The 15592-nt window shown below is 49.3% G+C and overlaps 2 protein-coding genes across 3 annotated transcripts in view; both read left to right on the forward strand.

Annotated features, from left to right (window-relative positions):
* pomt1 (protein-O-mannosyltransferase 1) overlaps positions 1-2466 on the forward strand; it is an 11308-nt gene extending 8842 nt beyond the window's left edge. The window contains 5 exon segments of the mRNA XM_047592191.1: positions 100-220; positions 412-629; positions 908-1034; positions 1729-1906; positions 2198-2466. Of these exon segments, the coding sequence (XP_047448147.1) occupies positions 100-220; positions 412-629; positions 908-1034; positions 1729-1906; positions 2198-2387 (834 nt within the window). The 3' untranslated portion in view covers positions 2388-2466.
* An 861-nt stretch (positions 2467-3327) lies between these two features.
* snapc4 (small nuclear RNA activating complex, polypeptide 4) lies at positions 3328-15348 on the forward strand. 2 transcript variants are annotated; one of them, XM_047592181.1, is made up of 22 exons: positions 3328-3606; positions 3687-3799; positions 3996-4039; positions 4109-4205; positions 4510-4532; positions 5139-5261; positions 5341-5478; positions 5550-5634; positions 5733-5814; positions 5927-6028; positions 6111-6183; positions 6255-6419; positions 6491-6641; positions 6814-6956; positions 7457-7551; positions 7620-7714; positions 7835-7923; positions 8110-9153; positions 11907-12332; positions 12443-13349; positions 13444-13787; positions 15123-15348. In XM_047592181.1, exons 2-22 carry the CDS (start codon positions 3688-3690, stop codon positions 15225-15227), a joined length of 4443 nt encoding a protein of 1480 aa, XP_047448137.1. In that variant the 5' UTR covers positions 3328-3606; position 3687; the 3' UTR covers positions 15228-15348. The 2 variants fall into 2 exon arrangements, with proteins under 2 accessions (XP_047448137.1, XP_047448138.1); XM_047592182.1 differs by having other exon boundaries at positions 3329-3606; positions 6814-6920.
* The last annotated feature ends 244 nt before the right edge of the window (positions 15349-15592 follow it).

Here is a 15592-nt window from a genome sequence, read left to right on the forward strand (position 1 = left end):
CGTGTGTGTATTAATGCGTGTGTGTATTAATGCGTGTGTGTGTGTGTATTACTGTGTGTATTAATGTGTGTGTGTGTGTGTGTGTGTGTGTGTGTGTAGCTGAGTGGTGTGTCTCTTCCTGACTGGGGTTTCCATCAACTGGAGGTCGTTGCAGAGAAACTGTTGAAAGCTCCCAGCAGCAGTTTGGGATGGACCGTAGAGGAACACCGATATGGAACCAGTAAGTATTAGCTTAGCATCAAACCCCACTACTAGCATCAAACCATTAGCTTAGCATCAGTTAGTCTAAGATCCCTAGCTTGGCATCAAACTCCTATACTAACATCGACCCTTTTTCTTAGGATCAGCCTGTTAGCTTAGCATCAGCCTGTTAGCTTAGCATCAGCCTGTCCCTCCTCTTGTCTCCTGCAGGTCAGGGGCAGAAGGCTCGGGAGGCGGAGCTTCATTCTCCGACTCACATCGACATCAACAGAAAAATCTCCTTCTGGGCCAAATTCCTGGAGCTGCAGGTAATATCAGCCAATCACATGCTCCTCTGATATCAGCCAATCAGAAGCTCCTCTGATATCAGCCAATCAGAAGCTCCTCTGATATCAGCCAATCAGAAGCTCCTGTATAGCTAATCAGAAGTCCGAATCAGCCAACTTCAGATGTCATGTATTGTACAGGCAGTGAAGATGCTGACGTGTTGCATGGACAGGAAGAGCGTAGACAAATACAGGCAAGGAAGTGGTCACCATGAAACCACACGCCTTTGGTTCTCATCACCATGAAACCAACACACACACACACACGCCAGCTTAGCGTGTAACCACAAGCTTAGCATCAAACAGTTAGCATAGCTCACATGCTGTGTGTGTGTGTGTGTGTGTGTGTGTGTGTGTGTGTGTGTGTGTGTGCGCCTAAGGCTCAGATCCATCTGATTGGTAACCCGGTGTCATGGGGCGTGGCCAGCCTGAGCCTGCTGGCCTATCAGCTACTGGCGGCTGTTTACCTGCTGAGGAGGAGGCGGGGCTTCAGAGATCTACCTGAAGGTATGACTCAGTGGATCACACAGCTAGCTTAGCATCACACAAAATGGTGTCTCTCTGTCCACACATCAGTGACCAACGTTATGTCCACATGTACATAAACTACATGAACTTTCATTCATTTCTGTCAGTTTCAGTTAAAGTTTCATTCACAAACCAACACAGTTTAGTTTCCTTCTCTTCTTAAATGAACATCGTCCGTGGGCTCAGTTTAAACTTCAGACAGAACAAAGTGAGTAAACTCTGAAACTTCCTCTGGAACCACATTGTTATTAACTTTACACACAGTGAGAAGCTCTGAGTCCTTATTGCTCTCGTCTGTAACAGGAACATTAGGTGTGTGGTTTTGTGCGATTGTCCCCAGATCTCTAGGCAACAGACACTGTGTGTTATTAATGGAGATAATAAATCAGTGTGGACCCAGCACAGAACCCTGTGGGACCCACGTGTAGCCTTGTTTCATCATTTATTGCACATATTGTTGTCTAGTATCTGGATTGTGTAGCTTGTATATGTCAGGCCTCTGGTCCCACAGGTTCACAGGTTGTGTTTGTTTTATCAGCTCTTCACTGACTCTGTGGTGGACTCACTACATCTGAACACATATTCTATCAAATGATCGAGTCTATGGATGAAAAGTTTCTCTAACGTTTTAATGTGTGTGTGTGTGTGTGTGTGTGTGTGTGTGTGTGTGCAGCTGAGTGGCAGAGGTTTGTGTGTCTGGGGTGTGTGTGTGTGGGTGGTTGGATAATGAACGTCCTCCCGTTCCTCCTCATGGATAAAACTCTCTTCCTGTATCACTACCTGCCGGCGCTCTGCTTCCTGTACCTGCTAAGCCCCGCCCTGCTGGAGCACACACACACTAACCTACTCAGGTACACACTCTCACACACACACACACACACACACACTAACCTACTCAGGTACACACTCTCACACACACACACACATACACACACACTAACCTACTCAGGTACACACTCTCACACACACACACACACACACACACACTAACCTACTCAGGTACACTCACACACACACACACACACACACACACACACACACACACTCACACACACACACATTCATAGATATCTTTGTGAGGACATTTCATTAAAGACATTTATAAAATGTGTGTGTTTGTGTGTGTGTGTGTGTGTATACAGCAGTGTGACACACCAGCGTGTGTTGTGTGTGTGCGTGTCCTGCGTCCTCCTGTCGGTCCTTTTCCTGTCCATCTTCCTCTCCTACTGGACCTTCTGCCCTCTGACCTATGGCAGCCCGGAGCTGTCGGCCAATCAGCTGCGAGCTCTGAGGTGGAAGGACACCTGGGACATCCTGTACCGCCGCCACTAGAGGCCCCGCCCCCTGACCCCTGACCCTACCTCTGATGATTGACAGCTATCTCATATTTCAATAAAGCTTGTTGATGAGGTTTCTTTGTCTTTATTCTGAGTGTGTTCTGGTTCTGAACCGACCCGGTTCAAAGTCCTAGCTTAGCATCAGGCTTCTACCTTAGATTATTGAAAATGGCATCTCCACATCTAAAGCGTTAGAAATCACAAATTAATCAAACGTTTGATTTATGAAGAGACTTTAGTTTCTAAATGGTTACACAGCGTAAAAAAATATGGGATATGTGTTTGAAATAAAAATAATTGTTAAAATAAAATACAAACTTGCCAAATATGAAAGCAAAGATTAAAAGAAGTGGAACAGAACAAGTTTGTCCCTTTCCAGACTTTAGGATTAATGGTAAGATTGTAACTTCTTTAAGTTCAGGTATGAGGGTTAAACACATTTATATTATCATATAAACCATAAAATATGTGAAAGGAATAAATAAATTAATAGATGAATCTATTCTCATATCAATATATCGATACTTTTGATACTTCAGTCAGTGGAGGTGATGTAGGAACAGTGGAAAGTAACTAAACTATTGAGCTGTGGCAACACAACAAACCTTGTGAAACACCTCAGGTTAAATTGAATGATTGTGTCTTAATGTGTATTATCAGATCTAGTTGTGACATCACGTATGTATAGTCTATATGTCTATATAGTAAACGAGGCCACTACCTCGACATATTTCCGAGGTTAAGAGAAATAAATATTCTTTATGAAGCTATGATTTAAAGTTACCAGACACATTACGGTGTATTTACACAAAATATCGGTATTGGTTCGGTATCGCCGATACCAGTCTGAAGTATTGGATCTGAAATGAAATCGTTGGTATCGAACATCACTAGCAGCTGCTCCGGCGCGGAACCATGTTTCAGCCGGACGGAGGAGAAAGGTTCCGGGAAGCCGGAAGTGATCGAGGGACGAGATTAAACAACGGAGCGGCGGCCGCGGTTCGGTTTGTTTTTTGTTGGTAAAAAAAAAACGAAGTGAAACGGTTCTGATTCTGGTTCAGGTTCTTCTCAGACTTTAGAAGCAGAACCGAATCCGCACCGGACCAACGTGGGACCGGGTCTAGGGCCGCTAAGGCTGCTGGGTAATATGATGACGTCGAGGCTGCGTTGATTGGAAATAATAATAATAGAAGAAGAAGGAGGAGGAGGGGGAGGTGAGTCAGGACATTTAAATAAAGGTTTAAAGACTTTAATGGTGAATTAAGTGTCCTCATGTCTCACTCTGTGTCCACAGCATGTCTGTCTCTCTGTCCGCCAAGAGGGACAGGATCCAGAGACAAGTGGACGAGCTGGAGCAGAGTCTGTCTGCAAGTCACACTGAGATGGAGCAGCTGAGCAGTGAGACAGGTGTCCCCCCGTCTGTCCTCCTGACTGTCCCCCCGTCTGTCCTCCTGACTGTCTCCCTGACTGTCCTCCCATCTGTCCTCCTGACTGTCTCCTCATCTGTCCCTCGTCTGTCCCCCGTCTGTCCTCCTGACTGTCCCTCTGTTTGTCTCCCTGTCTGTCCCCCTGTCTCTCAGTGACATTGTGTCTCTTTGTCCAGATGATGGGTCAGACAGTGAGGACGTGGATCGCATGGAGGACGAGGTGAGTCAGATGAGACAGTCCCAGGTGAGACATGTCCTCTCAGCCATAGTAACGCTTCGGTGTGTCCAGTCTGCAGCAGGTCTGTTGGTCCAGAGACAAAAGATCCAGAAAGAGATCCAGAACCTGGAGGACGTCCTCGGACCACACAGTCCCCTCAGTGTCTCAGGTACCCGTCTGTCCCATTGTCTTCAGTGAATGATTGACAGATGAGTCCTTTTCTTTGTCTCATGGTGGACAAGTGAACTCATTTATTATCAAATAACTACCTGACCCTGATCCAAGGTGTCCGGGTCTGTCTCTGTCTGTCTCTCTATCTTTACCTGTCTGTCTCTGTCTGTCTGTCTCTACCTGTCTGTCTCTGTCTGTCTGTCTCTGTCTCTACCTGTCTGTCTCTACCTGTCTGTCTCTGTCTCTGTGTCTGTATGTGGTTCTAAGGAGGCTGAAATAAATTATATGTTTCTGTTTGACAGATGAGGACAGCAGCAGTGATGAGGTCAGTAACTCTGTTATAGTCTATAACTATGTCTATAACTATGTCTGTAACTCTATATATAACTCCGTCTATAACTATATCTGTAAATCAGTAAATCTGTACCTCTGTCTGTACCTCTGTCTGTAACTCTGTCTGTACCTCTGATTGTTACTCTGTCTGTACCTCTGTCTGTACCTCTGTCTGTAACTATGTCTGTAACTCTGTCTGTAACTCTGTACCTCTGTCTGTACCTCTGTCTGTAACTCTGTCTGTACCTCTGATTGTTACTCTGTCTGTACCTCTGATTGTTACTCTGTCTGTACCTCTGATTGTTACTCTGTCTGTACCTCTGTCTGTACCTCTGTCTGTACCTCTGATTGTACCTCTGATTGTTACTCTGTCTGTACCTCTGTCTGTACCTCTGATTGTACCTCTGATTGTACCTCTGATTGTTACTCTGTCTGTACCTCTGTCTGTACCTCTGTCTGTAACTCTGATTGTTACTCTGTCTGTACCTCTGTCTGTACCTCTGATTGTTACTCTGTCTGTACCTCTGATTGTTACTCTGTCTGTACCTCTGATTGTACCTCTGATTGTTACTCTGATGTTTTCTTGCCTCTGGTTCAGAGTGATCTCGGTCTGTCGATGTCTGTGGACTCATGTCTCCAGATGAACCTGGTTTACCAGCAGGTTGTTCAGGAGACGCTGGACCAGCTGGAGAAACTACTGACACTCAACCAGAGACAGCAGGTCAGTAGAGACATACAGGACAGACTGTCTGTCCACCTGTCTGTCTATACCTGTCTGTTTATACCTGTGTGTCCCACAGAAGGAGCTGGTGTCTCAGATGTGTGGACCGGTCAGAGAGACGTCCCGGGACCCCCCCCACTCGTCCTACCAGCAGCCTGTCAACATGTACCTGGGACGCTTCCTCAAACCGTACTTCAAGGACAAGCTGACAGGACTGGTGAGACAGACGGACCTGTCCTCACTGGGCTTCAGGCCGACCAATGAGCTGCTTTCTCTGTGTGTGTCCAGGGTCCTCCGGCCAATCAGGAGGCCAAGGAGAAGGCCAGCAGGACGGTGGGATGTCTGGACGACAGGAAGCTGAAGATGAAACGATGTAGGAAGAAAAACACAACGGTTTCCATCTCGTCTCCATCTCGTCTCTGTCCCTCATCTCATTACGTCTCATCTAATGTCGTCTCATGTTGTCTCCAGGGGAGAGCTGGCAGAAGACTCTCCTGATCCACTCAGTGTCCACAGACAGTCTGAAGAGACTCATCCAGCCCAAACTGTCCAGGTACCGTCTCGCTTTTCATTGTTGATTCATATGAAGATGAACTGATGGGACTCGTTAAGATGAATTGATGGGACTCGTTAAGATGAATTGATGGGACTCGTCCGTCTCTTAGGGTGGACTACCTGAGCCAGAAGATGTCCTCAGCAGAGGACAGAGACAAGCAGCAGCTCAGAGAGCAGATAGACAGTTTGGAGAAAGAGATTGACCTGATCAGGTAGGAAGGACTAACGAATTCATCAAACGACCATTAACGAGTTCATTAATGAGTTACTCATCAGTGTCTTCTGATTGGTCAGAGGGAAGAAGGAGGAGGAGCTGATCGGTGATCGATTTGAAGAACACGACTGGCAGAAGATCTCCAACATCGACGTGAGTCTGAAACCAGTCAGTCAGTTCATCAGTCAGTCAATCAGATGATCAGTCTTTGTCTGTCCTCTCAGTTTGAAGGGACGAGGGACGCTGAGGACATCCGCTGTTTCTGGCAGAACTTCCTTCATCCGTCCATCAACAAAACTCGTTGGAGTAAAGAGGAGGTTCAACATCTGAAGGACGTCAGCAGGAGACATGGAGACAGACACTGGGTCCAGATCTCTGAGGAGCTGGAGGTTAATGTCTCCGCCTGTCCACCTGTCTCTTACCTGTCTGTCTCTCTCTGACCTGTCTCTCTGTCTCTCAGACTGGACGGACAGCCTTCATGTGTCTCCAGATGTTCCAGAGGTTTGTCTCCGTCTCGTTGAAACGTGGTAGTTGGACTCCGACTGAAGACGCTTTGCTCAGAGAGCTGGTCGACAAGATGAGGATCGGAAACTTCATCCCGTACACACAGAGTGAGATGATTGTTATTATTATTATTATTATTATTATTATTGTTGATTATTGTTGATTTTTATTAATATTAATATTATTGTTATTAGTAGTAGTGGTAGTATTGATTAAGTATTTAATAAGTATTGTTAATTAGTCTTAATTGGTGTTCATTAATGGACCCGTCTCTCTCAGTGAGTTACTTCATGGAGGGTCGTGACCCGGCTCAGCTGATCTACAGGTGGAACCAGGTTTTGGACCCAAGCCTCAAGAGAGGACCTTGGACCAAAGAGGAGGACCAGGTGTGTTGGGGGCGGGGCTCAAGAGAGGAGGACCAGGTGAATAGGGGGCGGGGCTAAAGAGGGGAGGACCAGGTGAATATGGGGCGGGGCTAAAGAGGGGAGGACCAGGTGAATAGGGGGCGGGGCTAAAGAGGGGAGGACCAGGTGAATATGGGGCGGGGCTAAAGAGGGGAGGACCAGGTGAATAGGGGCGGGGCTAAAGAGAGGAGGACCAGGTGAATAGGGGCGGGGCTAAAGAGAGGAGGACCAGGTGTGTTGGGGGCGGGCATTATTGTTACTAATGGACTACCTGTCTCTGTCCCTACCTGTCTGTCCCTACCTGTCTCTGTCCCTACCTGTCTGTCCCTACCTGTCTCTCTCCCTACCTGTCTCTGTCCCTACCTGTCTGTCCCTACCTGTCTCTCTCCCTACCTGTCTCTGTCCCTACCTGTCTGTCCCTACCTGTCTCTCTCCCTACCTGTCTCTGTCCCTACCTGTCTGTCCCTACCTGTCTGTCCCTACCTGTCTCTGTCTCTACCTGTCTTTGTCTCTACCAGCTGCTGCTCTCTGCTGTGTCTCGGTTCGGGGAGAAGAACTGGTGGAAGATCCGGTTGGAGGTTCCTGGACGGACTGACAGTGCCTGCAGAGACAGGTGAGACAGGAGGCCGGAGTGTGTCTCAGTGTCTCAGTCTACATGTCTCAGGGTCTGTTTGTCCCCAGGTATCATGACTGTCTGAAGGAGGGGATGAAGAGAGGACTGTTTGACCAGCAGGAGAAGGACCTGCTGCAGCAGCTGGTGGACAAACATGGAGTCGGTGTGTTACAAATACTAGCAATACAGCTAAGGATGCTAAGCTAATACTACTGTTAGCATCAGCACCATTAGCACTAGGACCCCTGGTCCTCTGACTCCTGGTCTTCTGTCTTTGTCTCAGGGCGCTGGGCTAAAATCGCTGCTGAGATTCCTCACAGGACCGATGCTCAGTGTCTGAGGGAGTGGAGGAGACTGATCAGACGTCCTCAGGTACTGTCCCCTGTCCCCTTGCCCCCGCCCCTTGTCCCCTGTCCCCTTGCCCCCGTCCCTTGTCCCCTGTCTCCTGTCCCCCGTACCTTGTCCCCTGTCCCCTGTCCCTTGTCCCCTGTCCCTTGTCCCCTGTCCCCTGTCCTCTGTGCCCTGATCCATGTCCTCTCTTTTATTCTCGTCCTACAGCAGAAAGCAAAGAGAGGACAACAAACAAAGGAGACGTCATCGGGGAAGAGAGGAAGACTGAAGACATTGATGGAGGAGGAGGAGGAGGAGGAGGAGGTGGAGTACATGGACAGCGATGACGAGAAGAAGAAGAAGAAGAAGCAGCTGGTGGATTCGGGGAGGACTGAGGAGGAGCAGGAGTATGTCGTCCCTCCGATGAAGGAGTGGGTTCCTGTGGACAGAGTTCAAAGTTTCTCCTTCTTGAGCTTCTGTCCTGTGGCGTTACCCTCCTCCTCCTGCTCCTCGTCCTCCTCCTCCTCCTCCTCCTCCTCTGTCCGGTCCACCATCGCGGGGCCGTTCGGCCGCTCGGTGGTGGTGGGACCAGCTCCTCGGGTCCTGAAGTGGGAGGAGCGTCACGGTAGTGGAGCCATGATGATGGTGTCACCGGACCAGCTCCGAGCCCACCTGACCCGCCAGGCCAACCAGGCCAGCAACCAGGTCCAGGCCCCGGGGGGGCGCCGCCGGGTCCAGCTGACGGACGCCGGTCTGGACTACATGCTGCAGGCCGCGGTGACGCCCTGGATCGGGAACCTTCTGATCCCGGTGAAGAGCCGAGTACGGGTGGTGGACCGCGTACGGGAGCGGGCGGAGAGGAGCGGCCTGACCTCCACGCCGCTCTTCCTCCTCCTCCTCCGGGTCATGAGCGTGGACGCCACCGGCTGTAAGGAGGTCATAGAGAGGAGGAAGAGGGGCACGGTCCTACTGACTCCGCCCCCCGACCCAGCGCCGCTCAAGGTGAAGAACCCCAAGACGGTGGCAGGAATTCTCCAGCAGAGAAAGCTCATGAAGCCCCAGAACCAGAACCAGAACCAGGCCGGGCCTATGACCTCCTCAGCTCCCCCCAGACCTCCTCCTCCTCCTCCTCCCCCTCTCCCCGTCTCTGTGGTCTCCATCCTCCAGAACGTCTCCCAGAACCTCACTCTACCCCCCCACCCTTTCCAGAGCCGGACCGGTCCCCGTGCTGCTGGACCCAGACGGATCGCCTCCCCTAACGAAGTTGCCAAGGTAACCATCTCCTCCTCCTCCTCCTCCTCCTCCTCGTCTCTATTATAATGTAAATAGAGGAGACACAGTGGTTAGTAAATTATAAGAGAGAGAAAATAAATGATAAGATATTAGAGGACAGGAGCCAGAGAAGAGAGAGGAGAGGACATGTCCTCAGTGCATCGTCCCCCTGCAGCCTCGGCCTATAGCAGCATCACTAAGGCTCTAACTATAAGCTTTGTCTAAAAGGAAAGTCTTAGTCCTGACCTTAAACGTAGAGACTGTGTCTGCCTCCAGAACCCAAACTGGGAGCTGGTTCCACAGAAGAGGAGCCTGATAGCTGAAGGTTCTACCTCCCATTCTACTTTTAGAACCTCTAGGAACCACAAGCAGACCTGCACTTAGAGATGGTAGTGATCTGTTGGGACAGTATGGTTCTATGAGGTCTTTCAGATATAATGGAGAAATAATCCAGCCTGGAAGACACAAATGCATGAACTAGTTTTTCCGCATCACTCTGAGAAAGGATGTTCCTAATGTTGATGATATTACGAAGGTGGAAGAAAGCAGTCCTGGTCACCTGCTTTATGTGAGAATTAAAGGACATATCCTGGTCAAATATAACACCAAGGTTTTTCACAGTAGTACTGGAGGCCAAGGTAACGCCATCCAACAAAAGCAGGTGATTAGATAATGAATCTCTGACATGTTTAGAGCCAAATACGATAACTTCAGTTTTGTCTGAGTTTAAAAGTAGAAAATTACAGGTCATCAAGGCCTTTATGTCTTTAAGGCGCTTGGAGTTTAATCAGCTGATTAGTTTCATCTGGTTTCATGGATAAATATAGCTGGATATCATCTGCGTAGCAATGGAAGTTTATGCCGTGCTTTCTAATAATATTGCCTAAGGGAAGCATGTATAATGTGAATAATATTGATCCTAGCACAGAACCCTGAGGAACTCCATAGCTTACTTTGGTATATATAGAAGAGTTGTTGTTTATATGGACAAACTGGAATCTGTCTGACAGATATGATTCAAACCAGTCTAGTGCAGTTCCTGTAATCTTGATCACACTTTCAAGTCTCTGTAGTAGAATATTGTGATCAATAGTGTCAAATGCAGCACTGAGATCTAGCAGGACAAGTATAGAGACAAGTCCATCGTCTGAAGCATGAGGAGATCATTGGTAACTTTAACCAGAGCTGTTTCTGTGCTATGATGAGCTCTAAAACCTGACTGAAACTCTTCAAACAGACCATTCCTGTTTAAATGATCAACCAACTGATTGACAACAACCCTTTCCAAAACTTTAGAGATAAAAGAAGGTTGGAAATTGGCCTATAGTTGCTAAAACATCTGGGTCAAGAGTGGGTTTTTTAAGTAATGTTTAATTACAGCAGTTTTAAAAGACTGGGGCACATATCCTGTTAATAAAGATAAGTTAATCTGATTTAATATGGAGGTATTAATTAACGGATAAACCTCCTGGAGCAGCTTAGTCGTGATGGAGTCTAGAAGACAAGTTGATGGTTTAGATGCTGTAATAACTGAAGTGAGCTCAGGAAGAACAATTAGGGAGAAAGAATCCAAATACTGACTCGGTCCTACAGAGGTTTCTAATGCCACTGTACTTACATCTTTGACAGATGGAAAGGTGCTATGAATTTTATCTCTAATGCAACAATTTTATCAGAGAAGAAGCTCATGAAGTCATTACTGCTGAGGTCTGAAGGAATAGATGCTCAACAGAGCTGTGACTCTTTGTCAGCCTGGCTACAGCTGAAAAGAAATCTGGGGTTGTTCTTGTTTTCTTCTGTTAATGAAGAATAATACGCTGTTCTAATCTTATGGAGAGTTTTTTTATAAGTTGTTAAACTATCTTTCCAGGCTATGTGAGCTTCTTCAGAACTAGTGGAATGCCAAATTCTTTCCAGCTTTGAACTGTTCCACTGTGAATTATACCATGGAGCTTCCCTCCTTCCATTTACCACCTTCTTTTTAAGAGGAGCAACTAGATTTAAAGTTGTACTAAGCGATGCTGTCGTGCTGTCAACAAAATAATCTATTTGTGATGGAGTTAGATTGTGGTTGCTGACATCCACATCACTAACATAAGGCACTGAGGTAAATACTGAAGGTATTAATTCCTTATATCTAGTCACAGCATCATCAGATAAGTGTCGACCGTAACGAAATGTCTTTACAATTTCTGTGTAATTACTTATAGTAAATTCAAATGTTAAAGAGAATGATGGGACAATAGAGGGTTGTGAGAATATACGGTTAAACCTTCAGTTTCTAGGCCATAAGTTAGTACAAGATCTAAGGTGTGATTGAAATAGTGAGTTGAACCATTTACATTCTGAGAAAAGCCAATTGAGTCTAATAATGACATAAATGAAGAACTAAGACTGTCACAGCCAACATCAACATGGATGTTAAAGTCACCTACTATAATGACTTTATCTGTTCTAAGCACTAAATCACAGAGAAACTCAGTTCAGTGAGTTCATCAACGTTAATCAGCTACTCACTTATAGCTGTAAATGTTAAGGTTAGCTTAAAGCTAACGATGACGATTCACAAAAATAATCGAGTTTATGATCAAAATAATCGTCCATAGCAGCTTTAACCTAAGAGAAAAGTTTATTGGTGAATTCTTGGAGTTTACAAAAAGAAAAAAAAAAACCTTCTCCTCCCGTCTCCTCCCGTCCTCATCGGTGTTGGACCAGACGTCCTCTGAATGTCTCTCTTGGTTTGTGTCTTTCAGGCTGAAGACCCTCGGAATGTCCTCATCCTTCCTCTTCCTGTCCAGCAACTAGCCCCTCCCCCATCCCTGACCACGCCCATTCCCATGTTGCAGACTCCTCCCCTTACCACGCCCCCTCTCCCTGTGCAGGCTCCTCCCCCCTCCCTGAATACGCCTTCTGGCTCAGTTTTAGCCCCTCCCATCCCCGCCCTGACCAATCGACAAGCTGCTGCCTCCTCTTCAGACTCCACCCCCAGCCATCCAAGCCCTGTCCCCAAAGGACAGGGGAAGAAGAGGGGGAGGGGCAGGGGGGAGGAGCTGAGTGTGTTGAGCAGTCAGGACAACCAGTCAGAGGGCAGGACACGTCCAGGTGAGACACAGGAACCAAAGAGGGTCCGGAAACCGAGTCAGAAAGCCCGAGCTCTGCAGGAAGTCCAGGAGGCCAAGGTGAGACCAGGACCAGGAGCACTGGACTCTCCTCCTCAGCTCCTCCTCTTCTGTCCCCTTTGTCTTTGTGTCACCTCCTCATCGTGTCTCCTGTGTCTTTGTGTCTCCAGTCTGTCTCCAGGAGGAAGAGGACATCTCCAGGTCCTCAGGTGAAGCGTAGTTCTGGTTCTGCAGGTCCGGTCTTGAATCTACTTCCTGCTCAGTCCATGTGGCTCATGACTCCGTCCACATTGGTCCAGGTGGCGGATGCCCCCTCCCAAGTTCTCCCCTCCCCTTCTCAACCCCTCCACGCCCCCTCCAAAGTCCTACAGGTGGCCCCCGCCCCCTCCCAAGTCCTCCGCACCCCCTATCAACCCCTCCACGCCCCCTCCCAAGTCCTCCAAGTGGCCTCCGCCCCTTCCCGAGCCCTCTGCGCCCCCTCCCAAGTCGTCCTGGTGCCCCCCCCTCCTTTCCAAGTTCTCCGCGCCCCCTCCCAAGTCCGCCAGGTGGCCCCCTCCCCTTCCCAAGTCCCCCAGGTGGCCCCTTCCCTCTCCCAAGTCCTGATCCCAACCTCCACCCTCCCACCGCCCCCTGTCCCAACCCCTCTGAAGAGGGTGGGCGTTCCTGCACCCTGCCCCCCACCAACCCTTTCACCACCTCCTCCTCCCAGAATGGAGGCGGTGCCGTTTGACCCCTCCCTCATGTTTCTGGAGCCCGAGGAGGAGGTGTGTGATTGGCTGAATGGACGAGGAGGCGTGACCCTGCCTGGAGGGGGCGTGGCTCTGCCTGGAGGGGGCGTGGCTCTGCCCTACCTGCCGCCCTTCGTCAGCAGTCTGTGCGCGCTCAGTTTGCTGCTCCGGGCCAAAAAGGCTCTGACCAAGTCATCTCTGCAGCTCCTGATCCAGGGGTCAGAACCCCGACCCCGACACGTCCCCCTACCCAAAACCAGACCGGACCACACCAAGACCACCTCCAGTCAGAGGCCACCAGACCTGCCAGACTCCACCTCAGACCCCCAACCGGCCATGGACCCACCAGGTAACTCCCCTGAACCCTGACCCACCTATCCCTGAACGCTGACTCCTCTCTGCAGGTGATTACAGGCAGTTGTGTTTGTTTTGTGTTCCTGCAGCTCCCTCTGCCAGTACTGACCCCGCACAGCAGCAGGAGGAGGAGGAGGGGGAGAATAATGAGGAGGAGGAGGAGGAGGAGGAGGAGGAGAAGGTGATGGTGGCGGCGGTACGCCATCTGGTGGCCGAGCGTTTCTCCGGCAATCCCGCCTACCAGCTACTGAAGGCTCGCTTCCTGTCCTGTTTCACTGTCCCCGCCCTCCTGGCCACCATCCAGCCAATCACAGGGAAGATAGCAGCTTGCACGGCCAATCAGAAGGAGCAGGAGGAGGAGGAGCAGGAGGAGCAGGAGGAGGAGGAGGTGAAGAAAATCAAAGAGAGAGCCAGACAGAGAAGAAGAGGGAAGGTGAGTAGGAGCCAATCAGAACTCACCAGGGGTCAGAGGTTCAGTATGAACACATGAAAACAGTCCTTCCTCTGGTCTCTATGGTGACCAGTGACTCCACTCCAGAATCTTTGGGGTCTGATGAGTCCTGGAGTTGTGGGACCTCCCTGGACCTCATTCTCGAGGGGTTTCAGAGGGGGTGAACTTGCTGGTTATTCCTTAGGGGGAGAACCACCTCCCAAGACCCTCCAGATCTCAGATAGTGGACTAGTTGCCTCTGGGCAGAATCCCATTTTCGCGAAGGCCAGACTTGTTGGACCTCCTTCATCCCCCCCCTCCAGTCTCCCACTTGGTTTGGTTTGACTGATGTCCTCAGACGTCCCCGGACTCATCCAGCTCCACCAGGATCCATCTGCCTCCAGACACCAACTTGGTGGGTGGGGGGTTGGCAGATACAGACTTGGACTGGGACCTCTGGTTCAACTGATTTTCATGTTAATGCCAGAGCAGAGGACCCTGACACCCCCAGTCTGTCCCTCTGAGTGACCCTACTCAGCCTGAAGTAGTCCAGGATCAGGTCTTCTACTGCAGGAATGAACCACAGCACCACTAGATCACTCCTGTTCTCTCCTTCCCCTTTTCCACCAGGACTGGTTCAGAGCCAGGGCCTGACTTAGCTCCAGCCAGACTGGTTCCAGACTGGTTCCAGACTGGTTCCAGTCAACAGTGGCCAGAGCTGAGAACCTGGACGGTGATACAGACCAAAATCGTTTTTGGACTGCGACACTAGCCTTGATTTGTGTCTTTCTTGTCCTCCTTGGTCTGGTCCAGATAAACTGGAACAACTCCAGATCAATGGAGTCCAGCAGTAGTGTGAACGTGGGTGGGACCTGGGCCTGGTACTTGGCCCCAGGACTGTCTGGTCCCCGTCAAGTCCTCCATGTTGGTTGTTGAGCTTCTGGCTCTGACCCGGAAAACAAGCCAGGTCCTTGGAGGTACCAGGTTCTTTTTGGTGTAGTAGGGAGTCCCTGATGTAAATCCCAGTCCCCACTGAGCAGTGACATGATGCAGAACTGGCAGGTCCCCCTTTTCCAGGTGACCTTTGGGGTGTTCCACCTGGTCCTGGTGCTGACCCGGACCATGCTTTCCACACCACCCCCAAAACTACTTTCAGAAGTGTCTCCCTGAGATCTGGCAACACAGGGAGGTGGGGTGACCGGTCCTAGTCCAGTTCTTCCTCTGATCCCATACGACATAATAAATAATAATGAATTAATAATAAAATTATAATTAATTGATTAATGAATTGATGAATGAATGAATAATTAATGATGTTAATCTCTGGTCTCTCCTCAGACGTCGTCTCTGCTCTGTGACTCCTCCAGAGATTCAGCCGCTCTCTTCTCAGGGATCATCAGGACGTCCACGGACCAGACAAGACCAGAACCGGACCTGGTTTAGTTGATGGTCCCTGGACCCACCAGGTCTGTTTGGACTGAGCTTCGTGTTGCGTTCAGGAACCTCAGGGTGATTCATTGCACTAAAACGTTTCAGTTGTTTTCTAATAAAGACGTTAAAATAAGTCCAGTCTCTTTGTCTCTGGGGACACTGGGGAGTGTGTGTGTGTGTGTGTGGGGGGGGCACATTAGTCCAGATGGGACAGTGGACAGTGTCTTTTAGAGCGGTGTCCTCTTCTCTGTCTCTGAGTGTCATGGAGTTCCACCCCTGACCAGTAGGGGGCAGTAGGTTACCTGGCTCAGGGAGGTGATGAGGAACAAGAGGAAAAGTCCATTTTGTAAACTTGTCCCCCTGTGGAGGACGGGGCG

The sequence above is a fragment of the Mugil cephalus genome, chromosome 8 (assembly GCF_022458985.1).
Source record: "Mugil cephalus isolate CIBA_MC_2020 chromosome 8, CIBA_Mcephalus_1.1, whole genome shotgun sequence".
In the NCBI taxonomy this organism is placed as follows: Eukaryota; Metazoa; Chordata; class Actinopteri; order Mugiliformes; family Mugilidae; genus Mugil; species Mugil cephalus.

Excerpts from the sequence above, each read along its gene's own strand:
- snapc4 (XM_047592181.1), top strand. The coding sequence starts at position 3,688 with ATGTCTGTCTCTCTGTCCGCCAAGAGGGACAGGATCCAGAGACAAGTG. Across the intron at positions 6,957-7,456 it reads GCTCAAGAGAGGAGGACCAG|CTGCTGCTCTCTGCTGTGTC; the intron begins GTGAATAGGGGG and ends TGTCTCTACCAG. Across the intron at positions 7,924-8,109 it reads GACTGATCAGACGTCCTCAG|CAGAAAGCAAAGAGAGGACA; the intron begins GTACTGTCCCCT and ends CTCGTCCTACAG.